Source organism: Carassius carassius, chromosome 2 (assembly GCF_963082965.1).
Source record: "Carassius carassius chromosome 2, fCarCar2.1, whole genome shotgun sequence".
NCBI classification, from domain to species: domain Eukaryota; kingdom Metazoa; phylum Chordata; class Actinopteri; order Cypriniformes; family Cyprinidae; genus Carassius; species Carassius carassius.
Genome location: NC_081756.1, coordinates 15,038,139 through 15,063,024, shown reverse-complemented (window position 1 = coordinate 15,063,024; position 24,886 = coordinate 15,038,139). Strand labels below are relative to the sequence as shown.

Sequence of the window (24,886 nt, the reverse complement as noted above, 5' to 3'; positions counted from 1 at the left end):
AAAGAAGAGAAAAACCCTTTAGCAAGCTAGTCCTACATAGAACTGTGTTTTCTTAAATCAAACTGCCTGGGGGCAAAAACTCAACTAAACTGTTGGAAGACATATTTAAGATGCAGAAATGACCAAATAGAGTGAATTAAGGGATGTGACCAGTGGCAGAATACTTGTAAAACAATGTAAAACAATGTGTCCTGATCATACACAGGCTTACATAATCTTGCCACAGTCCGACCTGGCTACCTTGAATAGACACAAATTTGTGGTCAGCTGATTTGATTTTTAAGTGCAGATGCCAGTATATAGAAAGTAGGGATTGGTTTTCAAATGAGTCAATATAATTTTTATTTCAGCAAGTGTATGTTCATCTCTCTCTCTCTCTCTCTCTCTCTCTCTATATATATATATATATATATGTATAGCCTATATTAGGGCTGTGACAGTCAAGCAATTAAAAATTTGAATCTAATTAATTACACAATGTGGCCATTAATTAATCTAATTAATCAGATATTGATCTCACATCAAATCTGGCTGAGAAAATACCCACAAAACATCAATTAAAGCTATTTTTGTCACATGAGAAAAGTATGATAAGGGTATTACAAAAAGTGGCATTAGAAATAAATTTTACTTAAACTGCCATAGGTGGCAGTTAATGAACAATGAACAAGACATTTAATCATTCATTAAATTCGTTTACGAAAAACGGCTAATTCATTCAGGAATTAAGTAAATGGCTCTCTTTATGAATGGCCAATTGAATCATTGGCTCACACGATTCATTCATAATGCGAATTAATTCAGATACTGTGCATTGCTTGGAGAAGCACAACTGTTCTGTTGTTGCTTTAAACAGCAGGTTATATGGGTTTTTGAAAAATATATATTTTGCAGCTTATAATGTAGCTATCCTTAAATGAAAACAATCTGCAAAGTTGTTAATCAAAAAAGTGCATGATAAATAAAGATACTGTCTCTCAAAAGAGAGAGTTGGTTCCGAAACTCCTCAACGAGTCTTATATTTTCTAATCTTTTGACTGTTACCAGTATACGTCACTGGGTAACACATTTGCATACGAACAGAGTCTGACCTGCCCACAAACACTTCGGCTATTGGTGTGATTACATGATGTTGTGAAGACACTGTGTTCAAGGATACCACAGAAATACAATTCGGACCTTTTGTTGTGTACATGTCATTTTATCAAGGACCGCTTCTCGAATCTTGGTTTTTATCTTCGTTGGCTTCTAGTCTTCTTAATTTGGACTAACAAGCGCTCCGAACCACTACCTGTAAGTAGTATGATTGATAAATTGTGTATATTTTCAATTGTTTTATGTAAAGGTGCTTTGTCAATGGTAGCACTGGCTCAATGACTCCTCTCTGTGCCAATCACAACAGGCTTGTCCAGCTGACCAATCAGAGCAGAGTAGGCTTGAGGAAGGGAGGGGTTTGAACGAATCATTTCCTATTCATTGGCAAATTACTCTAATATTAAATGTATATTCTGAGAAAATTACAATGTTTTCTGACCTTAGATGCATTTAAACCTGTTGTAGACTCCAACACAATATTAGGACACTTTAAAATACCATATGACCTGCCTTGGTGAGAATAAAAGATCCCAAACATTTGAATGGTAACATAGCTATATGCTATAAAATGATCATTTCAAAATGGCCAAAATCTGAAATTAATCGGCAGATATATTGGTGTAACCTAAGAACATTAATTTATCATGCCAATTCAACTTTGAATCCTCAATGTGAAGCAGGCAGGATAGACCTGACTTCCTCCTCAGCATTCACCTATAACTTTCTGTCACTTTATTACTTTCAAAATCTTTCCCTACCTTGCCTGAACTTCTGGGGGGGGAAAAAAGCTGTCAATAAAGCCCCCATCCCAATGTCAACTCAGTTCAGACAGCTCAAGTGAAGTGACATTCAGCCAAATATGGTGACCCATACTCAGAATTTGTGCTCTGCATTTAACCCATCCGAAGTGCACACACACAGAGCAGTGAACACACACACACACTGTGAACACACACCCGGAGCAGTGGGCAGCCATTTATGCTGCGGCGCCCGGGGAGCAGTTGGGGGTTCGATGCCTTGCTCAAGGACACCTAAGTCGTGGTATTGAAGGTGGAGAGAGAACTGTACATGCACTCCCCCCACCTACAACCGTCCTTCGGATGAGACGTTAAACCGAGGTCCTGACTCTCTGTGGTCAGTAAAAATCCCAGGATGTCTTTCGAAAAGAGTAGAGGTGTGACCTCGGCATCCTGCCTAAATTTGCCCATTGGCCTCCGACCATCATGGCCTCCTAACAATCCCCATATCCGCTGATTGGCTTCATCCCTCTGTCTCCTCTCCACCAGTAAGCTGGTGTGTGGTGGGCGTTCTGGCGCACTATGGCTGCCGTCGCATCATCCAGGTGGATGCTGCACACTAGTGGTGGATGAGGAGATACCCCGTCTATGTAAAGCGCTTTGAGTGCCTAGAAAAGCGCTATATAAATGTAATGAATTATTTTATTATTACAATTCCTGCCAGCCCAGGACTCGAACTCACAACCTTTCGATTGGGAGTCCGACTCTCTAACCATTAGGCCATGACTTCCCCCAGCTGTTTAGTTAGGATTCGTGGATGTCCTGTCAAGCACATGTAGGCCTAGAGTAGTGAATAACTGTTGATGCTTGCCGCAGAATCCCTTCAAAATCCATTAAAATAATTAAACAAATATCACGGAGAGGGAGAGAGAGAAAGAGAGTAATAAGATTCCCTGGCTGCATTGTAGCTGTGGAATTTGGTCCTAATGGAGAGTAGCTCCAGCGTCCAGCCTTCATCGTGTTTGATTTGGACGTCTGAGAGAGGTAGAAATATGTTCCTCCTACTCGCAGAGAATAAAGCCGACTCTGAGGAGATAAGTGCGAAATCATTTCTAACGAGGAAATTTCACCTTTATCAATCTTACATTTGACAGTGAAACTCATCTGCGGTTGTTTTCCCGGGCTGACGCAGTTCTTTGCGCGCAAGCTTATGACACAAATTATGGGAATGTTTAGCAAATGATAAACTCTTCATGAGCAACACATCAAATTGATAGCAGATAAAACCGAGTGCTGCCTCATTCCTAAAAACTTGCAAAACACCACTGCTGACTTTTAGATACAGTAATTTCAGAAGTGAGAGCGATAACACGCACAAGAAATCCTACACTTTGATGTCTCGCCCTATTTTGTGGTTTAGGCAGGGTCTTTAGCGATTTAATTCATCTCAGAGCTCTCCGGGGTTTAGGAAATCTGGGCCAAACTGTGATTGAAGCCATTAGAGCAACCCCTTCAAAACACTTTAGGGTGTGCATGAGAAAATGAGATGAAGTAAGGGATGGAAAAATAAGCAGGGAGAAAAGTGCATGACTAACTTATTGTCCTCTCTATTCACAACAGTCTGACAGGTTAAGATACTTATAAAACCCCTCTAACCACCACTTGCAGTATATGCAGACACTTCCATACATGCAATCAGAGTTACATTCATTTTACCCGGCCTAGAAGGAATTCTCAGCTTGCTTCGGAGTTTGTTTTAATATTCTGGTAATGGCTGAAGGATACAGAAGAGGGAAGAGGGTCAGACAAGTATGACTGATTTTTAAATGGCTTTTGTAGTGAATGATTCATTATCTCTCCCATTCTCTCTCTCTCTCATACACACTCACACTCACACACACACACACACACACACACACACGCGCTCTTTCTGTTTCTTCCCTCGCTCTGACTTTCCTGTCATTGCTGACATGCAATCACAGTACGACATGAGCTTGCCCCTCCACCAAAATGAGCATCTTGATCTCAGTTCTCATGTTGTCTAAAAATAACTAAACAGTGGATTAAAAAAAACACAAGAACCACAGAGACATAGTGATGTGTGCAGAGTGTCTCGAATGTAAATGACTGCAACAATAAACAATTTGTCTATTGCTCTTATTCTCTGTCTATAGGATTTCCCATGATAGTGCATTCTTTATCTAGAATTGTTGGCACATTTGTAGCCAATTAAATCAAATGCAAAGTATAACTTGGCTCTAATACAATAGTCTCTTCTACTTTTCTTGTTTAGTTTCTTGAAACAATAATAAAAAATTTTTTTTTTACCATTCCACATGGAAACTTTGAAGAAAGTGACACAGATTTCACAAAAGTCTACTGATTCCCATCTCAATGTGTGTTCTTTTAAATAGTTTATGGGGATGGCTGGATACACCTGTATGTGTTTGTAACCTGAATCACTGGGCAAACCATGGTAAAACATTATGTCTGAAACAAGTTACACAGTGAACCATGTGCCACAATCTATTACTATGGGCTTGCAAACAGACACTTGTGTTCAGGCATAGGCCTACTACTGCCATAGTGGCACTCTCACTGACCTCACCACTTACACATGTACATGGAGACAAAAAAAGAGGATAAAATAATAAAAGGAAGGACAGAAGGAAGGCAATGAAAAGAAAAAGAAAATATATGTGGGTGTATTTAATGAACATTAGAGGAACAATGAAAAAACTGAGAAAAATAGGTGTCTATCAATCTTCACGAAAAGGAACTACATGAAAGTTGCAAGCACACACTTGTGATCAAACGAAGACCCACACACACACAGGCTCTGTTAATGGATGACACAAGGGAGGAGGGAGTGACCTAGAATACCACTCGCAAACTAGACAACAATGAAACAATACAGAAGACAACCCATAATACTTACTTATTCAACACTGTTACCTGATAGATTGTTACCACAATAACCTATGCACACAGGCATAGATCATTTTCATTTCACATACATTACTTTGTTTCTTTCATTACAAACATAGATAAAAATGTCTTTGTGTATGAATAAATAAAATCCTTCCCCTACCATCTCCACTAATTAATAATTTACACCCCATTCCATTTGTATCCCTTAGAAAGAAGTAGGAAAAAGATCGCACTTATGAAAAACTGCCAAGGTTACTAAGACAACTGCTTCTGGGAATAAGTGCCTTATGAAGTGCCAGGAATTCTGGGTATTTTTACTTTGGGCAGCAGAAGAAATTGCGGCCGTTCGCATGCATGTGCATTCTTGTGGGCATGTTTGCTGTCTTGGAGGACCATTCATCACGTTGTACGCACGTTCAACCAAGAAATATTTACTTGTTCTTTTGTTGCAACATGGGCTCTTTGAAGTTTCCTGTGAGTCACATTACTGATTAATCTTCAGTCACATCTGTGTTCAGCTGCACCCTTGGAAGAACACCCACTGAGGTTGTTCAAGTTTCTCTAAAAACCAAAATAAAATCAAAACTGACCCTGTTTACATTCTTAACATGTTTGTGGTCTTTACTTTTCAGATGACAACACCAAACCCTCATACTTTTCAATTCATCTCCTCCAAGCACAATTCCCACTCTGCATTTTTTGTCTCACTGACAATCCAGTTTAACTCAGAAATACACTCACCTAAAGAATAATTAGGAACACCATACTAATGTGTTTGACCTCCTTTCGCCTTCAGAACTGCCTTAATTCTACGTGGCATTAATTCAACAAGGTGCTGAAAGCATTCTTTAGAAATGTTGGCCCATATTGATAGGATAGCATCTTGCAGTTGATGGAGATTTGTGGGATGCACATCCAGGGCATGAAGCTCCCGTTCCACCACATCCCAAAGATGCTCTATTGGGTTGAGATCTGGTGACCGTGGGGGCCATTTTAGTACAGTGAACTCATTGTCATGTTCAAGAAACCAATTTGAAATTATTTGAGCTTTGTGACATGGTGCATTATCCTGCTGGAAGAAGGGCATCAGAGGATGGGTACATGGTGGTCATAAAGGGATGGACATGGTCAGAAACAATGCTCAGGTAGGCCGTGGCATTTAAACGATGCCCAATTGGAACTAAGGGGCCTAAAGTTCAGTAAAACATCCCCCACACCATAACACCATCACCACCAGCCTGCACAGTGGTAACAAGGCATAATGGATCCATGTTCTCATTCTGTTTACTCCAAATTCTGACTCTACCATCTGAATGTCTCAACAGAAATCAAGACCCATCAGACCAGGCAACATTTTTACAACTGTCCAATTTTGGTGAGCTTGTGCAAATTGTAGCCCCTTTTTCCTATTTGTAGTGGAGATGAGTGGTACCCGGTGGGGTCTTCTGCTGTTGTAGTCCATCCCCCTCAAGGTTGTGCGTGTTGTGGCTTCACAAATGCTTTGCTGCATACCTCGGTTGTAACGAGTGGTTATTTCAGTCAAAGTTGCTCTTCTATCAGCTTGAATCAGTCGGACCATTCTCCTCTGACCTCTAGCATCAACAAGGCATTTTCACCCACAGGACTGCCGCATACTGGATGTTTTTCCCTTTTCACACCATTCTTTGTAAACCCTAGAAATGGTTGTGCATGAAAATCCCAGTAACTGAGCAGATTGTGAAATACTCAGACTGGCCCGTCTGGCACCAACAACCATACCACGCTCAAAATTGCTTAAATCACCTTTCTTTCCCATTCTTACATTCAGTTTGGAGTTCAGGAGATTGTCTTGACCAGGACCACACCCCTAAATGCATTGAAGCAACTGCCATGTGATTGGTTGATTAGATAATTGCATTAATGAGAAATTGAACAGGTGTTCCTAATCAACCTTTAGGTGAGTGTATGTCACATTACGTCAGGTAACATGGATTGCACTTGTGGCGTCATGTTGACTTAAGCCTGATGCACACTATATGTGATATTGGCTGTCTGGAATCGTTCTATTGTCAAAGTGCAAATTCATGAGTCTTTGATCACCTGGTGTGACGCTGATCAATGACTAAAGCCGAGTTCAGACTGCACGATTTTCAAAGTAGTCGGGTCACTGTTGTTTTCACACTGCATGACTATCTTGGCCAGCATTCAGTCGCTGCTGTGTTCACACTGCACGATGGATTGGCGACAGAAGATTTCACACTGCATGACTTTACATTTGGAAGAATCGCCGACAACTCTGTCTGGCACGCAAACTACGTTTCACAACCAAACACGCGTGAGATGTGACAAGAAAACAACGCGATATCACGCGTGCAAGACTGGAGTTCTCTAGTGAGACTGGGATTATTTTTAAAAATGGTCGCCCGCAAGATGATTGCAGTAAGAATTGCCTGTGCGCTGATTTGCAGCGAAAACAAGAAAAAGAAAAGAAGATTATGAAGGAGGAAATGGTTGGGAAGACGCGAGGAACAAGGATTGTGTGGTCTATAACCCCTCCCCGAACTCCCTGTTGCTCTGTATATTGCTCTCTCATTGGCTGTCGGTCATCGCCAATGTAGTTTTCAGTCAGAACACTTTTCACACAGCATGATTTTTAATCACCGACAGGTCCAGATATTTAGCATGCCAAATATCTCACGGGCATCGGCGACTCATCTGCGATATTCTCAGGTCGCATCTTTGCTCATTCACACTGCGTGAATGTCATTTGCCTGTGATTTCGGGCATTTGTCGGCGATTTCTCAAAACCTGTCGGCGAGCCGAAAACTGGGCTAAAATCGTGCAGTCTGAACGCGGCTTAAGTAGTGGTCTTTGTGAAGAATCTTAGCCTCCAACAGAGTTCTGTCAGTGTCAGATGATATGACTCACATGCACATGGACTTATGAATTTTGCACAGTTTTTTATGATTGCACACACACTGGCTGTTTTACAATGAACTGTCCTAGTGTTTCTCATCCAGTGTGTTCAACCAGCTTTTGCCAACACTGAACCGTGGCTAAATGGCTACAGTGCTGGAAACATCACACAATCTTCCCTGTCTTTCTTTTTAAGATCACATTGTACAATCTGTCATTGCATAATGCATTGCAAGGACTGAAAAATTGGTATAGTGTGCTTAAAGTGACTGGTTTATACCAAAATTTTCACATCCTTATAAAGAACAGATAGTCCGATGACACAGTTTAGATAGACAGATTAGATTAGAAAATCTGGTCAGCACAGAATTGAAACATGAAAAGTTGCTAATTGACCAAGTGCTGAACAGTGAACACTCATTTACAATCCAATACAGAAATTTGGAGCTGCACACATTTTATGTCTCGTTCTTCAACAGCACACACACTTTTTACAATTATGTTCTGGGAATGCTTTCTTGACTGTTCAATATTCTCACTTTATGTCTGAATGGTTGCAGTTAATTTCATCACTGCTAGCGATTTATAGGGCTTATAGTGGAAGGTAAAACAAACTATATCCCATCTACCCTGAGAACATACATTCTCCAAAAGAAGCCACAGGTTCATTACAGTCTGAGTGTGTAATGATGATGCAAGCGGGAAGCCACTGCTGGTGCCGAACAAAGATCTGTATTACACTTGGTGAGACTATAGACAGACAGTGTTGCAACAAAGTCTAATAATGAGAGAAGAGAAGGAAATTTGATGATCTTGAATGATTTTCTATATGTAAACTAGAGAAATACTCATGAAAGTGAGACAAAATGGAATGCTAAATATACACTAACACCAAAACAGTTACTTAACCATGGCAACTGCCCTGTTCCCTCAGAGCAGTACAATAACCTGAATAAACGGTGTCCTAGCAAATTTGTAGGCATGATGTCATTCACTGGGTACATGGAGACTTCCATTTCTCATTGTTTTGTTTAGCCTTTTCCCCCTGACGTTTTCACAAGTGATCTTCCCTTTTTCATTTAAATTCCTTCACTAAAAACCTTTTAAAGTCACAGTGAAACAGAAATAGTGGCTGGAAAACAAAGCACTTATCCCAACCTAAGATCGTTTGCTGGTCATATCTGGTTTAAAATGGGTCTTCCAGCCTGGCCAAACAGGTGTTTAGCTGGAATAGGACAAATATAATATATGTAATAAATGAAATAGGAAAAAATCTAGACCCATTTAAAACCAGACTGAGAGACCAGCAATTTCATCTGGTTTCAGAAGCTGTTTTTAGGGTATGTTACAGTTTACTTTCTAACATCAATCCCTGATTTGCTATCGAGCTCTAAATATGGTGGTGCAAGTTCAAATGACACCTTTTCCTGGTGTCAAATAAAACTAGCATAAAAACTGCTAAAACATTTTAGCATAATTCACTCTCAATGAATAAGCAATAACTAGAGGAAGAAGAACGACTCCACTCACAGGCCTGGAATAAGTCATAAATTTCCCACATTTTTGCACGGAAACAAAAACTTGGCTGCAATCGGCTCCAAATCGGTGTGTGGAGAGTATGCAACTTTTTAAAGCATTTTAGTTGCTGACGCAGCTAAAATGATGTGCCAAATGAATGATGTTCCTTTGGGCTCTCGAGCCATAACAGATGCTGAGTTCATAGGGGGCTTTACAGTAGCTGACTGTCAGAGGTAAAGTAAGCAGTCTCTTTTATTGTTGCCCTCATATCCCCTGACGTTTTCTCCAGAGGCAGCATACATTTCCTCGTTGCTAAGCTCTGGATCTCAAATTCATTTAATAATTTGGGGCTAGCGTTGTGAAAAGTACCGATGTTGGTACTGAAATGTTAAAAATGTGACAATGCTAGTGTTTCCTCTGATTGGCCATTGTTTTCATGTGCTCAACAGATATTTCTGTGATAGGTTCAATGATCATCGATTCACACACTTAATGGAGCGCTTATGTAATGAAGGCCAGCGAGTAAGTGCTGGGCTCCTTGTTTGTGTGTCCACCTCCCATGTCGGAGACCCATTCGGAACAAGAACGAGGTGTGAGGACCCTGAAGAGAGGGGTTACACTTACACATATACAAACACGGGAGTGTTTGAAAACCGCATCTATAAATTGATCCATCTATAAGCAGATATATTAGGGATCCACTGATAGATGTGGCTTACAAACGCTCCTGTGTGTATCTGTGTAAGCATGTGAAGCGATCTTAGTAGTCAATCTAAGACATATCTGTCGAGCTCGAGAACACAATGGCCAACTGACCTATCGTTATGCCCCTCCCCTCGAACACAGATGAGCCACTGGCAGTTGAGCATCAGCTGCATAACTCGGACAACTTTAGGTTTTAGCCATAGAGAAACATTGGAAAATCTGAAGCTTTCACTGGTTTGATGGTGTTTATGGTACAAAAATGGAAAAACAATGTGCCTGGAGTATGTGTAAAACTTATTCCAGGTATCCTGAGAGGATGGGCAATGGATTTAATTTTATTCCATTTCCTAAACCAAAACAATACAGAGTAAAATATCCCTAAGCATTCAACCCCAATCCCAATGAAAAAGAAAACTCAGTTTCTTTGTCTGAGTTAGCAACAGTAGCTAAAGGGGCGGGGCTTACTGAGTTAACAGCGCTCAATATGCTAGTTGGAAATGCTGGTATAGTCACATTTTTTAAATTTCAGTACCGACTGGTTCCAACATTGGTACTTTTGACAACACTATTTGGGCTTATGCATTTAGACTTCATCTTCTCATTCGCTGCTATGCCAGACTTAGCTTTCACTTCTGACAAAAATTAGGTGCTTGTAAGCTTTCTTCCACGTGTCAGTGAGACGCAGGTGTTTCCGGAGAGGGTCACTTTAAGCTGGCAAAGCTCTGAGGTGAGTGATCTACAGTCTAGTACCTCTGACTAAGTTTTTGTGCAAAGTTTTGGAGACAGGAACAGAAATTACTCAACCCAATATTCTGTATGTGCTCCTGTTTGTTTTTCATCCCTAGGCAACACTGTTATTTCCTGGTGAAGTCTTGCCTGATCAGTGACACAGTTTTTCTCTCATTCGTCAGCTTAGCTTGTTCTCTCTGTCCTTTTCGCCATCTGACATTAAATCAGGAAGCCAGAGTGATAGCAGGAACACATGAGGGTTTCCCTTCATGGGTGGACGGCCCATGCATTTTTCCTCACATTCATTCTTTTTTTTCTTTAAGTTCCCTTTCTATGCAAAGAGTCAGTACCAAAGACCTGGTCTGGAACTGGCAGGGTTCCTCTGAATATGTATGAAAATGTTTGTTTGTTTTTTATATATGACTAATGTGGACACTTTTTAATTTAGATATGGGTCTACTAATGAAAAGCATGTGTGCTTATAGACCACAAAGTTTACTAACACTTCATAAAACGGTAACGTTTTCTGAGGAGACCAGGTTGGAATCACACAATCAATGTAATTTTATGAGTAATCATTGATTTATCTTCCAATTACCCTGGTACTCATGCTCATTCTGAGCATAAACATGGGCGTTGGAAGCAAAAAAATAAAAACATAAATGTGAGTGTGTCCAACTCCAGAAAAATTGTACTGGAGTAGATGCCATTTGCGGTATTCTGGTATATTTTAATTAAACAATTGCTTTTTTAGCCACATACAAAGTTTCCCAAAAATGAGCACAGCAACACATGTCTAGTAAGTTGTTTTGATTAAACAAGCTGATGTACTGTAGCTAGCTAACTAGTCTAGCAAAAATGTCAGATAACAGTCATAACAACATAGTTTAACTGTAATACGATGCTGCAACGCAGACAACATGATGCCTTTAAAAGCCATGAAATCGCTTGAAAAATCAAAGACAATTTTGTTATATAAATCTGACTGGATTCGTCAGAAAGGAGAAAGACATATACACCTAGGATGACTTGAGGGTGAGGAATTTATAGGCTAATTTTCATTTTTGGGTGAACTAACCCTTTAACACATATGAAGTGAATGCATACTTTATAAAACGATCATGTTGCTATTTTCATTTAAAAATTCAACTTTCAATAAACATATTACAGTGCATTTAACTACCCTTCATGCGCAGAAATGATTAAAGACAGTGTGACAGACAGTACTTGAGCATAGAAAGAGGTTTGTACTAGAAATGCAAACAGTAAAAGTGTATGTTTGTACAGTAAACAGGTGTGTGTGTGTGTGTGTGTGAGATCAGGAAGACTTGTATTTGGCTAATTCAATACTCAAATGTTAAACCCATCTCTGCAATACAGTGGAATATTGCAATAAGTTTAGTAGGCTATACCACCCTACCTTATTAATCAAACATCTTATTTAATTCATTCATTTCTTTTTTTATTATTATTATTATTATTATACCCTCATTGGGGGCTGAGCCTACCTAAAATGAAATTCCAAGAATAGTCCCTGTTGAACAAACATCTGTGCTAAATGGTAAAAGTGAGTGGGTCCAATATCACTGGTTTTTAATGGTTCTGACAACTAAGCTCATGACAATGAGGTAGAAATGTCCATCAGCCACCATGAAAAAACATCTGGGCTAGGACAGCACAACCTTACTATCTTCTTTGTCTGGATTGGAATCACTTCAACACCCTATCTACATCTCTCCCTTCCATTCTCCTGATCTATCTCCTCGAGCCACCATATGGCTCCTCCTGCAAATCAGCACAATTTCATCCTTGTCTCCTCAGTCCTCACTAAGGAACAACAAGTAAGTCAAGGTGATGCATTGAGAACTATTCTTAGTTAGCGCAGGAAAATGACAGAGCGACTGTTTGTGGTATGAGGGTGTGCTGAGTCTCGCTCTTTGAAGACTGCTTTTGAACTCACAAAGAAAAAAACGCCTCAGAGTTAAATTCCTTCGCACAAGCCCTGACTCAGTGATCTCATCCTAGAAACGGCGGTAAGATAAAAGTTAGATGTGTTGTTTTAAACTTTAACCTAACTTTGAGGTGAGATCCAAGTGTATTCACGAGCGCGGCTAGCATAACAGTGAATCGCTCTGTTCGTGCAATAGATCCGAAAACTAGCGCGCGCATTCCTCTCCGGCCCTTTTATTCATCCGTCAGCAGCAGCTTCCAAGCGCACTGACTCATTTGGCCTCAGATCACTTCAAATCGACTGGAGCAGAATATCCGGTGCGGGAAATCTACAACTGTGGTATTGGATTCCAGAAAAACTCGCTCACAGAGGGACTCAGAATTGTAAAATATTTATTTATCATTTAAAATGAAATAAAATATTCATTTATATTTAATAAATATAAATATTATTGAACACAGATTTATTTATTTGAAAGTATTATATATTTTAATAATAATAATTAGAAGATAAACTTACAATACAATAATAATTAGGAATTTTTGCTATATATATATATATATATATATATATATATATATATATATATATATATATATATATATAATTATTATGGCTCAGGCTTAGCTTGGCTTGCGTAAAATAACATTTATTCACTGAGCTGCCTGCCTGCTCTTAATGACCTCAAAAGATCGAAAACCTGGGCTGGGGGTCAAAGGGGTTAGGTGGGCGGGAACCGCTGAAAAATGTATATTAATAATACATGAGTGACTGTCATGTCAACAAACAGTCTCGCGAAAATGATTGATATATGCCTAGTGTAATAAATTGCACTCTGTTCATATTCTATTCATAATCAATTTTATTCGTGGCAAAAAATATATATATATTTTATTCTCCTATCAGTTAGCCTACCGCTTGTCAAATGTTACAGAAAACGATCCGAGGAAACTCCCTCTTCAACTAAGGGAAACTTATGATACTGAGAAGATGGGACTGTCCATCCGGGGTAAACATGCTGTAAAATACAATAATAGCTCTCGGAAATGTATTTGGGCAAATCCGTGACAAAGCCAATGGGAAGGGGGACAGCGCGTGAATCAGTCGCGTCATTGAACGTTCCCTTTTAGTTTATTGATCTGCAAGAAGCTGATTTAGTACATGGGATCTCAAGCGTGTTCTAAAACAGACAGACAGAGACACTCTTCGCATGCTTATCTGAAAATGAGTGATGCAAGCTGCCTTAGTCTTTCTTCTTCTGATAGTGAACGAGCCCTCCGCTACTTTAATAATCCCATTACGTATTCTGCTAGCTCTGCTTAATCCTGGACACACTGGCAGTCCTGTCCTGTATTTCAGCCACCGTCTGTCTCTCTTATCTCTCAGCTATCCACATTAACTGTTAACCACAAGGCTTAAACGCAGTCGCGATTCCGACAGTGAAAACTCACATTATCGCTCATTCTGAGATGATTTACACAAGCGCCTGCAGCCCCAGAGCCGCGCTCTCATCCAAGTCCCCAGTTCTCAGTCTTTTGTTAGCGAGCGCAGCCCCGCAGAGTGTTTGATAAATGCTATTTCATTCCAACAAGCAGACCACATGCTGCTTTAACAGTGTGGCACATTTACCTCTCTGGCTCCATATTGCCTTCAGCCGTATGTATGAAAAACAAAGGTTTTATCAATCGTCAAATTGCGTTACATGCATCGATAAAACATGCATGGAAGCTGTTTAAACGACTGCGCTGATAGGATCTCCAGTCTCTTTCAACCTGCTATTCTCCCTGAATCAGAGTTTTTCATAGCAGACTGTGAGTGTATGGTCAAACCTTTCAACTAACTAGTATTTATGAATCATGTTACTAACACATATATTTTTTTAAATAACAAGCAATCACAATGACCTATTCATCAGTAGCTACAAGTAGCCTAGCCTGCTTATTCCAGTAATGAATCTATTAAATTCGTAACCAGTACTTCCCTGCTACTAATCACAATCACAGTAATGACAAATAACTGTATATTTTAATCACTGAATTCTATAGAGATCTGTGACACAAATATCAACTATCCACAAGAGACTAATACTTATTTCGCAGTAGTTATTAGTTTATATTGCATACTATCCAGCGTATTTAAAAGATAAGATAATAGCTACATCATCTCCTATCTAGCTCAATTGTTACCAGTAACATTCTCTCATGTTAAAACAGCAGTCTTACTTGTCATATGACTAGTCAGAATGACTGCTTCATAATTCAATAAAAAATACTAGCAAAATATATACAGTAGGCTAAATGGAACTTCAGAATGTGTGCCTAAATACGTGGTGCAGTCTTCAAGTTTGTCTTCTAATCTATGTCTGCCTTATCTAACACACAGAAAACTGGGATTTCTCCACTCAAGGTTCCAAACTTCACTGTGAACCCCAAGCATAACAGTAGATGTGATACAGTATAAAAAGGCAAATGCTGCGTAAAAAGCCAGTGTGGAGGTGCAAGAGGTGCGCGTACTGATAACGTGAAATACACAGGGGTTTAGTTGTAAACACCAAATGATCGTAACATTGGAGCGAGCCACCGTTTAAAGCAATCCAATAAGATGAAACTCATAAACTCACTAATGGGTCCATGCGAGGTGAGTCTAGCCGCTGGGAGACCAGAAGCATCTTGGAGTGCGGGTGAACCACGTAGCCACTGTTAAATCCACTTTGTTTCAGTATGTGTAAACTGTCTTATACAGAAAAGTCTGATTGGGAATCTAATAAAAGATTGTTGATATAAGTCTGGAAATCGTGCTATCGCCCAGCTGTGTGCGCGTTGACAACGAGGAATGAGGATTGCGTCCAAATGAAAGCTAATCTGACATTCCGTTCAAGCGCCAGTCATGTTGATTCTCTTGAACAGGGACTAATAACACAAACGTCTGTGTCAGCTCTCGCTCTACACGGCCACTTACGATCACAGAGCTCTGTGGCTTCCTGGCTGGTGGGCGGAGTCAGACAGTCCATAGGACGCTCCTCAGCGCGATGTCACAGAGGAGGAGACGCCGATGTTTCTCTCGCAGTCTGCGTTTAAAGGGACATTCTCTGTGCTCTCACGCGAATGGGCTTTTCACAGAAGCAGTGGGGATTTTGCTTCATCCCTGTTACTCGAATCTTTTAAATCCTTTTTCTGTAGGTTGAAGCGAGGGTCTTTTTGTGTGTTATGGATGAGTCACTGAACAATTTACTTAATTTAATCATAAAAAGTGCATACACACACACACACACACACACACACACTGTTTTTGTGAAAAGTGGGGACATCCCATAGGAGTAATGGTTTTTATACTGTAGAAACTGTATATTCTATCGGCCTTCACCAACCATACCCCTAAACCTAACCCTCACAGCAAACTTTGTCCATTTTGACTTTCTCCAAAAAAAAAAAAAACTCATTCTGTATGATTTATAAGCGTTTTGAAAAATGGGGACATGGGTTATGTCCTCATAAGTCACCCTCTCCTTGTAATACCTATGTCATACCCATGTCATTATACACAGTTGTGTCCTGATATGTCACAAAAACAAGAGCACACACACACACACACACACACAGTTGTATGCACAATTATGCAATATATATTGAAGTGGTTCTCAACAGTCTCAACTGGTGAACGTAAACTTTAACCTGTTGTTGACGTCAGGGCCATGCATCCATGCATAATTAAATTGAGACATAGGTTGCATTGGAAAGGTGTAGAAAAAAAGCAAACAAACCAACACATTAATATTCTTAAAACACACACATACAAAAAAGTACAAAGCATTGACTGTAGACTTTGTTTTTAAATTGTTTATCTGTCTACTGATTATTTCACAGGGGGGGAAAAAATCTGAGAAAAAAAGTGGATAATACAGTTCTTCCCTTGAAAATCTGGTTAAATTGGCTCCAACAAAGCTATGAGTATCTTTCAAAGATTTATATTTTATTTGACAGTTCCAGGGATCAGGTCTTAGTTGCTTTAATGGCTATTGCTTTGTCCAAAAGTGAAGAATTAAATATCAAAAGTACAACCAAAATTGCTCATTGCACCAGCTCTTATTAAAAAATAATCAAATAAGTGAACATATATATAACCCTCTCATATCAAGGCTGGCACAAACAGAAAGAGTGTTCTAATCCTCTGCTTGCACCTGGAGTCAGGAGAGTTTAGGTTACAGAGCACACACACACACACACACACACACACACACACACAAACACACACACACACACACACACACACACACACACACACACACACACACACACACACACACACACACACACTCCCAAGCTCTTTCACGCACAATGCAATGCTCACACAGAGAGGAAAAACCCCCCACCCCACCACCCTGCTCATTCAAATACAAGCCTACAATACAAAGTTAATCACTTTTCATGTTTTGACAAGCATTGGGAAGATATGGCCGCTAACCTAGAGTGAGAGGGTTTGATAGCAGTTCCAAACAGTTTCAAGTGTATATGCTTGTCTTTATTGCCATTCTGTGTGTGTACTTCAGATATAATGCCACAACTCTCATGGCAGTGCATATGGTTACACACACACACACACACACAAACGCACGCACGCACGCACACACACACACACACACACACACACACACACACACACACACACACACACACACACACATAAACAAAAAGTGCAATCCCAGAGTGATAGCAATCTCAAGTATTCAGACACTCCCTGCAACTTCTTCATACGCATCAGGTTACAAATGTGCTAAACCTCTTCTTCACCCTCTAACCCAGCCCATTTTTTTCTTCCTGTGTCCAACTACATTGTTGAGTGTTCCAACTCATACATACTAAGGCTATCACAATGTCGTACACGGCCAGAGGGAGAGAGAGAGAAAGAGTGCTGCTCAACGTGAGTAGTCTAAACAAGAACGCTCCTTATATCAACTTTGTGTTTATGCAGTGATGTCACTCCTTCCAGTTAGGCTGACATGAAGGTTAAAGCCTCGCTGGTTTATGTGTTAGGCTTTTTTCCACCCTTAATTTCTTTCCTCTACACATGTGCAGTATGTGTGAAATGGATGTACAGTGTACACAGATGACTCTCTCTCTTTCTTCCTTTCTGTATCATTCATCATCTGGACAGCTGATTCAGGCAAAATACTGGTTATATTTTCTCCGTTCGATGCCATGCGAATTCAATTAAGCTGATGATTGCTGAGTGGAGTCTTAGAGGGCTGAAGTAATACTATAGCGCATTCACACACAATGCACATGAACGCAGATAAGCACTGCAGCACAATGTACAAAAAATTATTATGGCATTACAAGTTTTTAGGACAATGTAGCATGGTAAATTCACTGTACTGCTTTATGTTCCATAGAGTACTAAATACCCAGGTAAGCGTTAACACAAGTAGCATTCTATCAGAATGTTAATTTAAAAAAATAAATAATTTCTAATTAAAAATTATTTATTAAAACATAATTTGTAATAATAAAATTAATTTATGTGTGCAGGATTATACATGTATCTTTATATGTGTCATGGGATAAATCATTGCTTGGCCAAAGTCAGTCCTTCCATTTTCCCTTTCTATATTAAGAAAAGCAACACACTAAAAAATAATGGTTCTTCAGGGGTTCTTTGTGGTGGATATGGTGCTATATAGCACCACTACCATTTAAAGAACCTGTCAAGCCCAGTTTGATTCTTCAGTGGTTCTTCAGCGGTTCTTTGTGGTGGATATGGTGCTATATGGCACCACTGCCATGCAAATAACCTGTTAAGCCCCTAATTCTTAGTGATATTAGTTCTCTAATATCCTAAGTGTCTTAGCTTTAGTTGGTAATAGATAGGATTAGAAAAATGACATTAAAATACTGTGATTTTCCTGAACAAAAGGCACTAATCCAATCAAGGCCTCCACACAAGACTTTTTGACCACAGAAATTTTTAGATATTTACCGAAATTATGTCACAAACTTCAATAAAAACCTATATTCATATTCATCAATTGCTCTTTGTTATTTGTGTAGGTATATAGGCCCCAAATAATTAGCCTAAAATGAGTGAGGAGAGAAGTTATGTTTAAAAACGTGTTTCAATTTCTACTTACAAAATGTGAAAATGTGTCAAAAAAAATTAAGTTCAATAAAAGAAATTATATGTTATATAATTATAATATATATAAAATTATATATATATTTTTTTTTATTATTATATTTTAATATTATATATATATATATAATGCCAAAAGAGGTTCCCCTATAACGAGCAAAAGAACCACTGTTGAGCACCATTTTTGTTGAAGAAATTGTAAACAATCAAGGTGCTTTATAGCTCCTCTTATGGTTCTACATAGCACCATTTGACAAAGGTGCTGTACAGCACCTTTAAAGATAAGTGCTATATGGCACTTAAAGTGGTTCCCCTATGATTACGAGCCAAAGAACCACCTTTAGTGCTATTCAGCACCTTTTCTTTTTAGAGTGAAGTAAATTCCACTAGAATTATCATAGTCTAGCAACAATAAAAAGAAACGAGAAAGAGAGATGAATATCTTCCGTATTAGTATGGCAGGAGCTTTCGGGAACATTGTGTTAATGATTAATATGAAGTCCATGCATGGCTGCAGCCTCTCTCTCTCTCTCTCTCTCTCTCTCTCTCTCTCTCTCTCTCTCTCACACACACACTCTCTCTCTCACACATACTCTCTCTCTCTCCCTCATACGAACAAACTCACACACACCTAACATAAAATAACTGACTCCTCACCATCTCTCTCTCTATCTCTCTCTCTCTCTGTGCGCGTGTGTCGCGGGTGTGTGGGCGGAGTCAGCGTGTGTGAGTGAGAGTGTCTACTCTGCGTACGAGGGAGTTTGCTTTTTCTTCTCTTTTATACCGTTTCTGATTTAAAGATTGTTTGTAAAAGTAGTAAGGAATTTTCAGAAGGGAGGACCTGGTCTTGTGAAACGTTGTTAGTCAGCTTTGTGCTGGTTGGCAATGGCGGGTGCAAGCCAAACAAAGTTTGAGCAGCTTTCACGTAGGAATGGGATGAGACACCCTTCGCTGCAGACTGTAGCGCGGTGACGTCACGTACGTACGTCACGTATGTGTTTACCGCGCATGCGCTTGTAATTTGCATTGCGTGATGACGTTAGTTGTTTTCGGGTCGTGCGTGCATTAAAACGATGCGCATACTTAAAAGAAAACTCTAATAAAATGTTAAAGTATTAAAGAACATTAAGGTGTAAAAAAGACGGGGAAAACAACCATGTTTAACCATGTTTCATCTGAGGTAAAATTATACGGAATTAAAGTTTATTCTGTAATATCTGTGTAGTATCTTACAATATATTAACATTCTGTTGCACTTTACTTTACTGTGTATTTTGTAATATTACACTTTAATGGCACCTTATATTTGTTATTGAGCTAGTCAAAATTAAAACAGATAAAGTACAGTCGTCGGCTCTAATAGAGCAGATGGTAAAACGTGTGTTGTTCACAATTTGATGCAATCGATCCGGTCCGAATCTGCCTTTTTTTCCCTACCTTTTCAAATTTCAAATCACATCAGAAAAACATTTATTTTAAATAAAAACGAAGGAAATAATCAAACAGTTTTGAGGGAGGGCTTCATTGTCCTTATATGCTGGCATCCATTTAATAATTTGAATTAAAATTATAATTTACACTCATTATTGCATACTGTTTTATAATGTAGGGGAGAACCGGGGCGAAAGTAACGCGGGACGAAAGTAACAAAGCGATTTTCTCAGAGCCTATTACTGCATTTGCATTCCCAGCTATGACGGTATATTCAGCATTCAATCCTTGACGGAGCTGAGAAATATCACGTGATTTCCTCATCATTTCCCGCAGTTAGGTCGGTAAAACTGTTTTCGAGTACAAAAAGTAAATTATTGAAGCGGTAAATTTTTTTATTTAGTTGTGTTGTTTTTTTTGTTTCATGTGTCACCGTAATGATCAATCTACAGGTTATTTAGTGCTTTAACACATCCTAAAGTTTGTATTATCAAAGTTTTTTAGTATAAAAGTAAATCCGGTTTAAATGCCAGGAGTTCCTGTCGGGACAAAAGTAAGTTGTTACTTTTGTCCCGCTACAGTGACAAGAAGTATTTATTTTGTTCCGGTACATGCTATTCTGTGAATTTCTGTCCCTTGCATCATTTATTAAAATGTTTATGTCATATTATACCAAAAGAATATGTCTGAGTGATGGTCAGAAAGACAAACAGTGGTCTGGTTTTATCCAGATGTTTATGAAAGAGCGTTTCTGGACATAGAGGAACATCTGGGCAGCTCCTACCTCGCATTTACCTTAGTTATATTTAGGTTTTAGCCATACCTTAGCTTTTACACCTCCAGCTATGCATTTGCAGTGTTTCCAGATGTTTTAATGCACATTTTGAATTTATGCATAAAAACAACTGGATGGAAACATGAATAGGCCTACTGTTACATTATGTTTAGAATTTATATTATGCCAATGTAATTTAATTATTATATTGTTCATTCTGTTGAAAAAATGTTTTATAAAAATACACTGAAATAAAAAAAATAAAAAAATAAAGTTTGTACAGTCGGGTTTTGAGACATTTGATGAAACTTAAATTTAAAATAAAAATATAAATATGTAATTTAATAATTAAAAAAAAAAAAAAAAGACAGAATATGTTTGCAGTTACATATTTACAAGGTCATAGTCAGGTACGTAATAAAAATAAGAGTAACAGAAAATAAATCTAGCTTATAATGTTGTGTTACTTTTAACCCACCTGTGTGTTACTTTCGTCCCAACCGATTGGGTCAAAAGTAACAATGTGCAACTTATGTTCAAATTGAAATTATACTGAAGGCTTTCTACATTTCTACAAAATACCACCTGGTATTGATAGACCACACTTATGAGTTACTGACCACAGCAGACATATATCTCTGTCTACAACATTATCTTTTAAAATGATGTTTTTCTGAAAAAATGGTACTTTCGCCCCTGCTCTCCCCTACTACAATACTGAGGTGCAAATAATTGCCACTATTTGCAATAAGTAATATAAATAGCAGAAAATCCTGCTATTTTAACATAGTATAAATAGAATCTATAGCCATTTGCTCTAAGTGTAAACCACTGCCTTTCTTATTTTAATCTTTCTTTTTTGGTTCTTGTTCATCTATTTTTTAACTATAAATTTGGACATTTTTCTTTTGCTTTGGCAATTCTGCATGTGAAACATTTAAGCCAGTAAAGTAGTTTTAAGTTCAGTTGACTACATACAGTATATTTTCAGTGTCTGCATCCCATTTTATGCAAGGTGCCTCCAAAAAAAGCAAACTTATGACAGTGATCTTTTTTTATTTATTTAAAAGAACAAAACAGAAAATATAATTGTATATACAAATATAAATTAAGACTATAGACATGGCACAAGAAAAAAAAAATCTGAAATTCACCTCCATCACTGATAAAACAATAAGTCAAGCAGTAGCCCTCAAATTCTTTGAATGGATAAAACCCACACAGGACTCTCCTCCTGCGACTCCTCACACACAGGTGGACAGTCTTTAAATATCTCACTGCACCGGAGGCACTGGGTCAGAGAACATGACGCCCGGGAACTCAGGTTGTATTGTTCAGACAATGCACTCCAGTTCACGACACCTAATTTACATAAAAGAACAAACAACACTAAAGCAAAATTAAATCATTTTGAAGAAAGGCAGAAGAGCCATACAAGGAAAATATTTTAAATATATTTTTAAATATATTATAGCATGGTGTTAGAAAAAGTGTTATTTGCTTTGTCTGTAAACTACCTAAGAGATTTAATTTATAACCAGCATTAACATCAACTAAATTAATACATTTTCTCAAGTCAAAATTTAGGTTGGCTTGGCTTGAGAAAGCATGGCCTTGAAAGTTTGAAGTTTTTTTCAATTTGAAAATTTTACAGTTGAGGGGTATACAGTCTGTCAGAGAAAGAAAAACAGATAATTACAGGACTCTAGCCACATGAAGTGAGTCTCTTCTCTGAATTTCTTCTCACTGACAATGTCCCCAAAAAGTCATATTAAGACATATGAAGGTCAGTTTAAGAGGGAACACTTTACAATAAGGTTTCATTGGTAAACACTAGTTAATGTATTAATTAACATGAACTAAAAATGAACAATACATGTGTTACAGTATCTATTAATCTTTGATAATGTTAATGAAAAAGATTACAAATATTATTTTTTTTGCAATGCATGCAACTATCAACCCTTACGAAAGGAAAATATATTTACCAATATATTTCTTAAAATATATTGTAATATATTTGTAATATATTATATATTTGAATACATTGAATAATATATTGATGATACATATATCATATAATATATTGCAAATGATTGCCGCTTTCAATATATTTCAATATATTGGAAAAATAAATATTAAATCCCATATATAAGAATATATGCCTAATATATTACATGATATTTTCCAATATACTGCAATATATTTTTGTTTCATAAGGCAATGGCTTTTCTGGTCTTTCTGCTCTATTTTAAGACATCTTTGATGGTTCATTTTAGGCGAAATAAGACTTTGAAAGACCAGCATTCGAATACTATATCATAAAACATGTCATAAGTGTTTGAAATCGCACACATTTGCAATGACACTCTCTATGATTATGACCAAAGCATTCTTACAATTAAAAGCAATTTAAACGCAAATTTTTAAGAAAACAAAAGCAATATCTCATATCCACCATACCTTACGAACATCCGGAAGTGAATGAACCTGGATATGCGCATTAATGACAGTCAGTACGGCGCGTACGGCGCACAATCGTATTTACGGTAAATACATATACGTTACTGCGCATGCGCAGTAAACACACGTCACGTACATACGTGACGTACATACGTGACGTCGCCGCGCTACAGTCTGCAGCGAGGAGTACTTGCATGGGATAAAACTCGCAGGATTGCAGCCTAGCTGTAGGCAAAGCTGTTGGCTTTGACAGCATCATTTCTGCATCGCGAATGAACAGTGCTGTTGTTATCTTCCTTGATACTATTGAGAAAGTTAACAGTGTAGTTCAAAGTGGAGTAGTGATTCAGGACACCTTCACTCCGGTAATGCCATTGGTTCAGCCGGCAAAAAGGATAATATTATCCAATGTGCCACCTTTTATTAAAGATGAAACTTTGATTAATGAATTGTCTAGACATGGTAAAATCGTATCCCAAATGAAAAGGATTCCTTTAGGTTGTAAATCGCCCCTGCTTAACTGGGGACGGATTGGGCGGTACCGCCCAAAATGGCATACTTTTACAAATGTGTAGTTATCTCAAAAACTATTAATGCTAGAGAGATGCGTTTTTTTTGCCGTCTTCCTCAGATTCCACTGAAAACAGCGGTATCCAGTTTGTATATTAAACACGCTTCCCTTATTGCGCAATACTACTGCGTAAACAGGCCAATGAAAACTATTATGTTAGGCAGATTCAACACGCAACAACCAATGTAAAAACCGCTGGGAGGAATATTTTTCTAACCCAATCAGAGGAAGGTTACCATGATTTATTCTAGCCATTCAGAGGACTCTGTAGCTCTGCTGTAGCCTTGTAAAAGCTGGGCTGGACTATAGTAAAACGACCTCCAGCCAGGTGTAATCAATAACCGATCGGAGAATCAGCATGAGGTGGAGAAAGCAGAAAGCGATCGGAGTGTTACAGAGAACGATCGGAGTATTAGCGAGCACAAAGAGATAAATTCAAGAGAGATATAGCATTATTACAGAATTGTTTTATCAAAATTGCAAGCAGTAAAAGATCTAGGGCAGAACAAGCTCTGGAACAATTACTGGAAAGTGACGAGGGGAAATCTGGAGCAGACAGCTTTTACACAGATGACGAAGTATTTTACCAGGATGGGGAAGATCCATTTGAGGACTGGTATGTAACTTCAAATAACCTCTTTATCATTATAATTTATTATATCATACATCTTGAGTATGTATATGTTTTGGATTTTTAGTCAGATAGCGATTGAGGCATGAAATATTTGTTTTAGTGTACCATACTACTCTTTCCCTGTAAACTCAGTTCAAGAGTGGTGTGAAATTTGTTTCAATAGACTGACTTACTCAACTAAGTAAACTGCTCAGGTCAAGAGAGGTGAAATGTGTTTTTAGTGTACAGTGGAGTTTCATAGGGTTACATGAGTTTATAGGAGTTATTTTTTCTACATTGAATTTTGACACAAAAAAAGCTTCCAGTTTGATTATGTATTTGCTCT

At 38.4% G+C, this 24,886-nt stretch overlaps 1 protein-coding gene across 1 annotated transcript in view; it reads right to left on the bottom strand.

The window, feature by feature from the left end:
• The window catches only part of LOC132104016 (trithorax group protein osa-like), a 68,261-nt gene extending 52,736 nt beyond the window's left edge, over positions 1-15,525 (bottom strand). The window contains exon 1 of the mRNA XM_059509178.1: positions 15,182-15,525. Coding sequence (XP_059365161.1) covers positions 15,182-15,229 — 48 coding nt within the window. The 5' untranslated portion in view covers positions 15,230-15,525. The remainder of the gene's footprint in view (positions 1-15,181) is intronic.
• Positions 15,526-24,886: the final 9,361 nt, after the last annotated feature.